Raw genomic sequence first — 10,540 nt, forward strand, 5'->3', positions numbered from 1 at the left:
GATATCGTTTAGAAAAACGTCACAGATGATTGTGGTCAAATTTGTTGAAAGTGGAGCAAGCCGTATAAAAAAGCACAGCAAAAATACCGATCAGCCACCACATGAGCAATAGGTTATCTGCGTGAGCATCTCGGGGAAGAAGCTACTTTGAGGGTTAACAAAATTAGGTTAACCTCTGTCAACTAACCAGTCTGGTTAGTCTGCTGCTGTGACTGTAGAGGCTCAAAGATTTGGGAGCGAAGATGAAAGGATGTTCTATTTTCAGATCTGGGCATTTTTTATTTCTGCTTTGTCTTTTTGCTGTGGACGGCAAAAAGTCACCTACAGGAAAACACACCTGCCGAAAAGGACTCCTCTCCCAGGTGACGGAGAACCTGTATGTCAAGGCAACTAGTTTAAAATCATCTATTCCTGTAAGTTGATCCCACTAACTGAAAAAGTTTATTTTATTTATAGATGCTTCTTTATTAGTTTAATTACTGCACGTCTGGAAACTTTAATAAGTTCAATGATCTCTACAGTCCTGAGAGATGGGGTAGTGCAGCTACTTCCTTTGTAAAGATGGGAAAAAAGGATGCATAGAAGATGCATAGAGAGGCTGGATGAGTTTTCCATTGAAGAAATTTGCAGTTAAGCTAGGATTGGAATATAGATTTAGTGAGTCCTCACCCTACATCTGAAGAAGACAATGAAGATTAATATTATTGTTACTAAGTTTTGTACCAACCAGACTTAAAACTGTCTCCTTTCCTCTGCTCAGGTTAATTAATACTATCATATTATATTTTACAGAAGGATCTCATCAAGACCACAAGATTGCTTAAAAAGACTACAAAAATGCTGTTTATGGTAAGATTTATACTACCTGTTTTCCTTTTTCTTACTTTGACTTTCCTTTGGTCAATAGAAACAAGAATATGTGATCAAAAGAAATGACAACTAATGCAAAAATCACTTGTGTTTAATTGGGAAAGACATTTATGAAAGCCACATGCTTAGAGGAAGAGTGTTATTTCCATTTCATGAAAGGGATATTCCCCTGGGATACGAAGGGACGGTTGATCGTGGTAGGGGGAGAAAGAGGTGGATTTGGAAAGCCTGCCTGGAGGCATTTCTTTGTGGACAGCTGAAGTGATGCTGTGCCAGGAGGTTGGGGTGAGGGTGTTTCTGGTCAGGGAGGAGTGTTCTTGCTGCAGCACTCCTCCTGTGAGCCCTGGCTGCATGTGAGCCTCCCAGGAATGCTTTCAGGCACCAGCCCCGACAGGAGAGCCAGAGCCACAGCCACTGTCCCACGGCTGAGGCACCTTCTGCTGAGGGTGTGCAGCACCATGGATAGCCCGGGCATGCTGCAGGGAGCTGAGACACCCAAGGAGCTGCTTTGAGCTTAGCCCTCTGCAGGTGCACTGGAAGAGGATCATCAGAGTTCCCAGTGCAACTCAGCATGGGAGTGAGAAACAAGCCTTGAGGTGTCTAATTGTGACTGTAAGTGTGTGAGACATTTTAGTTTTCTTCATGCAGAGTTCTAGTCAGCAAGACCAACTGAGTTGGTTTATCCTTAAGTATAGACCTATTGGCCTCTGATGTCCCTTGGATTTCACCAATTAGCTTGGGAGTGAAGGCTCCTCACTTTTCTGTGGGACCTACACACAGATATCCACATTTGAGTGGTGTCATCTGCATCTGCATTAGCCTCCTGACAGGAACCTCTCACCTGACACTTCATTCCACTGCCTAAAAATAGGCATATAATTTGAAACACCTTTAGGTGTCCAAGAGAACCCACAGGTCAGGCAATAATACAATACAGAGCTGACAGGATGACTGATCTTTTCTGGAGCAGCAGTTGGGGACGGGCTGGATACCCTACAGCCTATCAAATGGCATGGGACAGTGATGTGGAGGAGTGGAAAAATGTCACATACAGTCATTCCAACAATTTGACCTAGATGGTCTGACTTAACTCCCTAATTTATCTTCCATTTAGTCTTTGTGTATTAAGTATATTTGTTGCTGTCACTTCTGTCCTGTAAGACCATGATTGGTCTTACCAATATCCCTGTGCCTGCCAGCACAGCACCCTCCTGCCTTTCCTTCAGAAACCACAGAGACAGATTGAGCTGTTTAAAACAAAAGGTCACAGGTCAATTGGATACTAAAATTAATAAAAAATGTTTTATTGATTGCATACTTTCTAAACATGCGTGTTTTATGAGGCTGAAATTTCAGCCTCATAAAAATTGACTTTGGGGGTGTTCATTTGACAAATATTACTTGATTTGTTTTCAGACAAACTGCACTGTTCGAGATCAGCTCCTCTCCTTCTATGTGAAAAATGTCTTCAGTTGTCTTGAAGTAGGAAGTGACAAGTTGTACTTCATTAGCGCCTTCCAGGTCCTGCAAGCAAATATGGATGCCTGTGTGAGTATATTCCTGAGAGTTAAGCTAACTTCGTCCATCTCAAAAGTTAGGGAAGGGCTCCCTCCCAGTTTTTCTGCAGATGGAGAGGCAGAGGGTGATTCAGTCATGGTGTGATCCACACCACAGGGCACCCAACTTCTTGAGGGCTTCTCCATTGGCCCCAGGGATGTTCAACACCATTAATTCCCTCCCAGAGTGATCTTGGGGGGAGTGTGCAAGGTGGTGGAGATCCCATGGAGCCAAGCCACTTCCCTACTGATGATGCTACCTTGTGCTGCCCTCTCATCACTAAAGAAACAGGGTGGTCACAGGGAGAAATGAGGCTCCTCAAGTTTCTGTGATGTTACAGTGGTAATGCTTTCTTTCTTTAACAACTTACCCTCTGCTGGTGTGTAATCTTTACTCACATGTCATGTAATCTTTACTCACATGTCATCTCTGCTCCTCCATACTGAATTTTGAAAGAACTGGTGGTGTCTCATGAGTGAGCAGGGACCACAATTACAATGCACATGGGAGCAGTTCCTATGTATTAGCTGTGCTCAGAGTCAGAGCAGGTTGTCAGAGAGTGATGCTGCCCACTGGCAAAATGTCTCCAGGTGCCCCAGAGAAGAGGCACTTTTGCCAGCTCTGCCTAAGTAATGACAGGACAGCAGTTAGAGCACACTTTTGCCTGTGCATATACTCAATAACATACCAGGTAGATGCTGAGATGATGCCATCACTTGTTGGTCACTTCTCACATAATTTTTAAGGGTAAACAAATAGTAACTGGGTGTGTCTTAAAGCTAAATATCCTATGGGTATCCTTTTTCCTCCCCTAAACCTGAAGTCCTCACAAATAACAGTGTCCCAGAAAGTGGAGCCTGACCTAGGGTGAAAGATAGCCATGGATATCCAGGCAAATGTCTGTTGTGATTTTAAAAAGTGAGAGAAGAATGGCAAGTCAATTAATTAATGAATTAAATTAATTGAAACTTTGGCTAATCTGAACTGCATGGTAGCACGAAAGAAAAGGACAGTGGTTCTACATGCACAAAAACATTTGCAATGCAAAACCTAGCAGCTTCAGAGATCTCTTTGCAGGCCTCTCTGCAGAGGTCAAAACTGAACTGGGATATTTGCATAATGTACAAAGATTCAAATCCTAATGGGAGAAAACTTCACCAGCTTTCAGGTTCTGTATTTCAAACCATGCTAAACTGTTGAGATTCACAGCCATTATTCACAGCAGTCTGCTGTGATCATGCTGCTGTGATTATTTGTGTCTGTCAAAATTCCAGAAAATGCTGTAATTCCCGAATGTGACAATATCATTTCAGATGATATAATATGCTTTATAGAGATTACATTTTTGTCTGGAGAAACAGACATTCTATACAAATGCCAGTACTCACTGAGGAGTTTAGACTGTCAACTGTGACAGAATTCAGAATATCCAGTGACTGTAGCTTGCTAGATAATTTAGTAATACATTTGTTTCTGTGCTATGTGGAGACAAAATGCTGCAGGTTTCTCAGAGTTCCTGCATTCTTTTTCATAATTAGTGCCAGTGTTTTACCCAACACAAGTCTAAACATAACAACTTACCTTTTGGGTCATGAAACGTGCTGGTAAGAGTGATAAGACTGTCCCTGCTAGTAGGAAAACAACAGATCTTTGAAAAATGGTGGCTCACCATGATTTTTTAGGGGACACTTCATTTCTGGAAACTAATATTTTTTGAAATGTCTGTATTAATTCAAACCCAGCTATACAAAGCCGTGTGAAAGAATAACAAAAATGATGAATAGAGCTAAAGTAATGGATCTTTTGCTAAAAGTAAACTTGAGATTTTTTTCATCTATTACTCCTCAATAAATTAACACTCATTTGTCCATGTACATAGTTCTTTAGTTGTTATTACCTAGTTGATCTATAAGATGTTTATCAGAAGGGATTTCCTCCATGACAACATAGTATGCAATTAATTTTTTACCTTTCAAGAATAAAGCTCTCTATACAGCTTAGGGAAACAGCGACACCTTTGTAGACATATTCAGCTTATATTCTTTCACAAATTCAGGCTGTAATTTGGCCAGCTAGAGGCACGTGTGCTACCTAGAAATCCTAACAATATTTGCCTCCCAACCACTTCCAAAGACTTTATACTACAGTATTACAATTCTCATCCTGCCAGTTCTTGGTTTTGTCCTAACAAGGAGGCATTAATATTTTTCAATGATATAGAGGCCCAAGTTCAGTTTTTCAGAAATATGAGGTCAACACTGACCTCATTACTTGCTTGAGTGCCCTGGTCAGCACTGCTGAGAACAGGGTGAAGTTTCTTCTGAAGCTGGACTCATGTTCCTACAGCTACAGCAGTAGTGCAGTGCAGAAGTGTTTTCTCATATTTGAATGGAGTTCAGAAGGACAAAATATTCCTTGCAGAGCCTTTAATATTTCTCTATCATTTTAGGCAGAGCTTGTAGACCTCGAGCTGAGTTTTCAATACTCTAACTTGTTGGCCAGCTCATTTAGTTACTTGCAGTATATGCAGGAAGACAGGAGTTTGTAATGTGCATCACCACTAAAGCAAACATACTCATTTAAGGCCAGTTCTGCTACCAAATAATGTTTTGTGGAAATCTGTATCATACAAGATAGAGATCATTAAAAAAAAAGCTCCAGGTTAGAAAGAACAGCCCTGGTTGGAAGATTTTTAAAAGTTTAGTTTTATTTACATCTCTCTTAATGTCTTTTAAAGATTTGCTTTTTTTTAAACACTTTTATCATGTGAGGTGACTTTGGGAAGCACAAAAGGTAACGTGAAAATGTTTGTGCTCCTTTTTAAAGTACTGCATGTGAGATAGAAACGGACTAACCATTAATTTCAGAGAAGTTATTTCCTTTCATGTATTGCGATGAGGAACTTTGCCTTTTTTCTTTTCAAACATGTTGTCCTTGTTTGTAGATTGGAAAATATCAAATTTTTCTCCTTTTTATTTTTCTCAGAAAGAATGTCTTTTTGGCAGTCAGGTAGCTGAGGATCAGCAAGCCATGTTGCTCAGAAAGCTTAGTCTGGCAACTCAAAAAAAAAGTTTGGAAAAGCTTTGGGTAGCCACTGCTGAGTGGCCAGAGATAGGGTGGTGAGGAGACAGCTAAGCCTTCCAGACTGTAATTAATTAGACAGTGGAGAAATGGGCAGGGAAACAGAGAAAAACACAAATTGACTTTATAAACATATTTGGAGGGCTTGCAAAAATGTGCAAATTTACTCCCTGTACTTTGCAATGGTCTTTGGCCCTTAGCCTTGCCTTCTCTCAGGTTCAGAAGTTCTGAGGGTTCAGAGCTAAAGGACCTTGAATCTTAGAGCTAGGATATGATTTGCAAAAGCTGTAACTGCAACCTATGTACAGATTCCTGGGATAAATAGAAAGCGTTTAATAAGAAAACTTAGAGGTACTCATAGTATCAATTTTGGGTGTTGTGAACTCAACTTAGCAGGAAGCGTGCAGGTAATAGAACACATTTGAAGTATTGGGAGATGATGAAATGATGCTGAGTTCACACATTTTACTGGTAGCCCTACAGTGCCACACTGTGGACTGGACTCTTCCTCATCACTGTGTCTTTATATCAGCATCTTTGGGTTTTTTTCATCCTTCAGCTTCCGTGTGCTCCATCCACAAGGTTAACTTCTGCTGTCAAAAAGTTAAAGAGAGTGTTTCTTAAGGTAAGAGCAGGAGATGCTGGCTCCCCATTGCACTTTTCAAGGGCTGTAGCGAGTTTCTTTTCTAATGCCTTTATCTTCTCAACAGCTTGGAGATCAGGGAATCTACAAGGCCATCCATGAACTGGACATTCTCCTTCCCTGGATTCAGGCCTACATTCAAACCATCATATGAAGAATGAGGAGGTGACAGACAGTGTGCTGCTTCTGCGAGAAGGACAGATCAATACCCAAAAGGCTGAAAATGAACTGAGAGCTGGATGATAGATGTGCCTGGCAGTAACTCCCTCCCATGGAAAGAGACCCTCTGTAACCAAGTGGCATAAAGAGGGCTTTTCATAAGCTTTCCTGATTGACCTGGCACAGCAGATTAGCTGCTGAGGAGCAGTTAGAGCATGCTGCTGTGCATCCCACCCTGCCTGCCTGCCCGCTGCCTCGTGGGCAGCCCCCAAAGGCGCCACACCAGCAGAACGTGGGATCTGCTACCCTGCACATCAGACACAACGTCCCACGTGCTGTGGGCATGGTCTTGCCGTGCCTTGTGCCACCCTGTGTGCGTACAGTTCAAAGAAAAGAGGATCACTTTAGAAAATCCCACCCTTAAGCTATTTTCCTTTGTGGCTTGTGGTTGTAGATATATAACAGTATACACAAGCCATTCTACATGTAAATAAGAAAAATAATTATATACTGCTCATCTTTATTATTAATTTAAAGTAATAATTGATCCCTAATAAAAAATACACAATTAATGTAAAAGCTTCTTTTCAGACTCATGCACGAGCTTTAGATGTCACATGATCTACATGAGATCAGACACTCAGAAAACACAATAAATGGATTATTTTCACTAGAATTTTAAAATGATTTGTGAGAAGTTTGTGGAAGTTGATGGTAGTGGTTCCAAAATGTGTTTCATATAGTACAGAATGAAGATGGAATTCTAGTTTTGTCACATTTTTAAAGATTTACCAAGAGAAAATATCCAGGCCATGAACATCTTCCCTGTCACGGTGCGCTAAGTCCCGGCTAGGTGGGAACAGGGACATGACAGAGGCCCTGTTTGAGCTCTGCAGAGTCCCAGCTACCAGTGGAGCTTTGGCACAGGAACAAAAGGCAGCAGCAGCACAGGCCCTGGGGTGGAACTGGGGTAACTTTATTCAATGGCAAAACTCCCCGAGTCCAGGATCACAGGACCCCGAACTGAGGGCAGACAACAGCTCATAAATGGGGGGGATGTGTCAGGGGAGGATACAATCTTTAAATAATTTGGAGAGCTGGGGGCAGAACACAAGGCAGGGAATAGAGTGTGTAAACCAATTTCGAGGATTTCAAGGGAGGAGAACAGTTTAAGCAAACTAATGGGGTTTTGAAGCATTCAGAATTGACAGGGAAGTTTCTAAAGGGAAGGGCAGGCTCGGGGAGGGATTGACATTTAATGGAAGGAGGAGTAAGGAAGGTTCTGGGGAAAGGGGTAGTGACAGGAGGGCTTAACAACTGGGGAGGGGGTTTTAAACTTGGCAGGCAGTAGCTGGGTAACCAACAAAAAAACTGACACTTAACTGAACCGAATAACAGGGGGAGGACAATACTGAGGGGTTGCAAAACCACAAATTAAACAGTGAACATGCCAAATAAAAAAACCCATACTACAACAATTCCCAGTCTGTATGTTTGGCAGTTCCATAGGGCTAAGATTCTGCAAATCTTCAAATCTCATAGTTCTGCTATGTCAGGAGCATTTGAAACCATTAGTGTGATGACACTGATGAGTCTGAGCTAGTTCCTCTCCTGAGAAATGTCTAACACAAGGGAGTTGCTATGAAAAATACATTTATTTTCAGTTGAAGACAAAATGGTTAATTAGGGGGACAGTGGAAAATTTGATGTCATGGTCTTTTTTGAGCATGTAATTTAACTTCTAATTAACACAATGTCTCTTTTCATGGATTTTTTCACACCCATTAATTTTTGAAATTCAAGTTTGCTTTCAGTTTCAGTGTTTTTTGTCCAAACTCTGGTCACTGGAATAGAAAATTGTCCATGGGCATGGTCTCTCCAGCCTTCATCAGACATAACAGTCTGGTACTTGCTGTGGTAGGGAGCAGTAGCTGGGATCTGGAGCCCTGTGGGAGCTGGAGGGACTGCTGCTTCCCTGCCTCAGAAGGGAGCCAGTGACACCTGCAAAGAGAAAAACAGCCACCGTTAGTTGGGAAGATCCATGGGCAATGGTTTCAGGTGATTCAGGTTCCCAGAGACTTCTCTTGTGGAAATTTTGCACATCCAGTCAGTGACGACACACAAAGTGGCGCAGGACCTTTAGGAAGGGCAAGTAACACCTTTCCTGCCATCCTGCATTCCTGGGGTCAGCCCTGCAGTGGGCATGGGCAGCCAGCACTCCTCTCACAACAGGGTTTGAGGTCAGGCTGCAGCACAGCTCAGCCTCCCTTCATCTGACAAGGAAATCAAGCTATTTTATGGCATAAAAGCTTAGGATTTGTGTATGTCAGCCCTCATTTTCCATATGGCTTGGGACGCTTTGCGGATCTTTAGTTGCCTTGTCTATAAAATGAAAGTACCTCTGGGAATGATGCATCCCTTCATACAGTAGTGAAAATCACATTTGCAAACCAATTAAACACTCCTGGATGAAAGCCAAAATACAGCATCTGCAAAATAAAGGGCATTACTAAGGCAAAAGTGTTATGGTGATACATGGCATATGCAGGCTACCTAACAAAAAATATTGCTTTGATTCTTCACAAAAACATAGCAAAATAATTGGTATTAAATATATTCAACTGTCAATTCAAAGTATGGACGAAAGCTTGCTGCCTTTTAAACCCGGAGAAGTGAAGGACTGCATTTTACGGAGGAGACTCTAGGTGTCACTCTTAGAAAACAAGATTCATGTTAGTCTCAGTTGACTTCAGCTGATGGAGAAAGTGTTAGAGCATATTTCATAAATAGTTTTCTTGAGTGGAAACTGAGATAGATATGCAGTTAAGTCAGAAAGATTCAACTATTTCATTTCAATTGCCACTAATGTAGAATTGAAGCAAAAAATGCAGGGTAAAAACAATGGGCACATAGCAACAAACTGATTGATTATGAAATCTCTAGTTTTACTAAAGAATTCTTATTTGACTATTGACAAGTTCCTTTTTTAAGGTACTTTTCTCCTTTGACAAATGGGAAAACTGTCTATCAATTATTTGTTCAAGTTAATTTAGTGTACAGAAATCGTCAGAAGGAAATTATTTCCCACGCAATGTTAATTGATGTCACCGTTGCTTAGGGTGGCTTGTCTCATCACAATGTTCTGGTTTTTTTGAAGCAGTGACTCTTATTACATGGAAAAAAAGGTATTTTATGACTGTTACTGCAAAAGCAAGAATGAAAAATACGTGGCTGTGCATTAAAATTATCACTAGACCAAAACTTCTTGAAAAACACTCATCTAGTGGAAAGTAGCAGTATTGCAAAATTGCACATGCAGTTTTGGTATTATGTAAATAGTACAGCAACAGTCAGTGAAGACAATTTCCATCACATACAAGATCATGTGCAATTTTCTGATTTCCCTGAAGTTTTTTTTTTCGCTCAAATGCAAAATCTTCAGAGCAGAGGTTATCATTTAATAAATAATTTCTGCTCTAGGCCCAACTGTCTGTAGCAATCTCCTCATCTCAGCTGCTGGTGTTATAATGTAGTCATAGAATCATGGAATCATAACATCATGGAATTGTTCAGGTTCGAAAAGGTCATTCAAATCATCCAGTCCAGCCATTTACCCAGCACTGACAAGTCCACCACAAAACCATGTCCCCAAGTGCCACATCCAGAGGTCTTTTACCTACCTCCAGGGACGGAGACTCAATCACTTCCCTGGGCAGCCTGTTCCAGTGCTTGACAACCTTTCTTGGTTGCAACTTGACAGTGCTTTCAGAGAATATTTCCTAATCTCCAATCTAAATAAGTCCTGGCAAATGCTGGGACAGTTTTCCTTGGAGAGCATTAGAAGGATTAGAAGATTAGATCAGAAGACTGTTTCCTGAAACATGGAACTAAGAATGGTATTTGGACAATGATGCAACTTGTGTTGGATTTGTCTGTTTGGTCACAGTTTCTCTGAGCCCACAACGTACACTGGTTCCTAGGGGCTGTAACAGCAGACTCTTCACTGCTAAGATGTGTGGCCAAAGGTGAAATGCTCGAAGTTTTGGCCTAGTGATTAATGAGATGCTCCCCCATGAGAAGCCAGTGAGCCCAGACACTTAGGTCATCCTCCCCTCAGGAGTTGTGGGGCTGCCAGGAGAAGGGGTGGCTGGGCAGGCAGGGCTGTACAGGAGCGGGAGGGATGCAGCAGCTGTATCCCTGCTCAGATGCAGTGGTCACCTTACAGCTTCT

General features: G+C 41.6%; 1 protein-coding gene across 1 annotated transcript; it reads left to right on the top strand.

The window, feature by feature from the left end:
- The first annotated feature begins 242 nt into the window (after positions 1 to 242).
- On the top strand, positions 243 to 6,305 carry IL26 (interleukin 26). The gene is made up of 5 exons (XM_063155923.1): positions 243 to 413; positions 793 to 849; positions 2,287 to 2,418; positions 6,068 to 6,133; positions 6,219 to 6,305. Exons 1-5 carry the CDS (start codon positions 243 to 245, stop codon positions 6,303 to 6,305), a joined length of 513 nt encoding a protein of 170 aa, XP_063011993.1.
- The last annotated feature ends 4,235 nt before the right edge of the window (positions 6,306 to 10,540 follow it).

Source organism: Melospiza melodia, chromosome 4, assembly GCF_035770615.1.
Source record: "Melospiza melodia melodia isolate bMelMel2 chromosome 4, bMelMel2.pri, whole genome shotgun sequence".
Classification (NCBI taxonomy): domain Eukaryota; kingdom Metazoa; phylum Chordata; class Aves; order Passeriformes; family Passerellidae; genus Melospiza; species Melospiza melodia.

What these genes read in the sequence shown, in the direction of transcription:
- IL26 (XM_063155923.1), top strand. Translation starts at nt 243, where the DNA reads ATGAAAGGATGTTCTATTTTCAGATCTGGGCATTTTTTATTTCTGCTT. An exon ending in GTTTAAAATCATCTATTCCT is followed by an intron (nt 414 to 792) that starts GTAAGTTGATCC and finishes TATATTTTACAG; the next exon opens with AAGGATCTCATCAAGACCAC. An exon ending in AAGCAAATATGGATGCCTGT is followed by an intron (nt 2,419 to 6,067) that starts GTGAGTATATTC and finishes TTCATCCTTCAG; the next exon opens with CTTCCGTGTGCTCCATCCAC.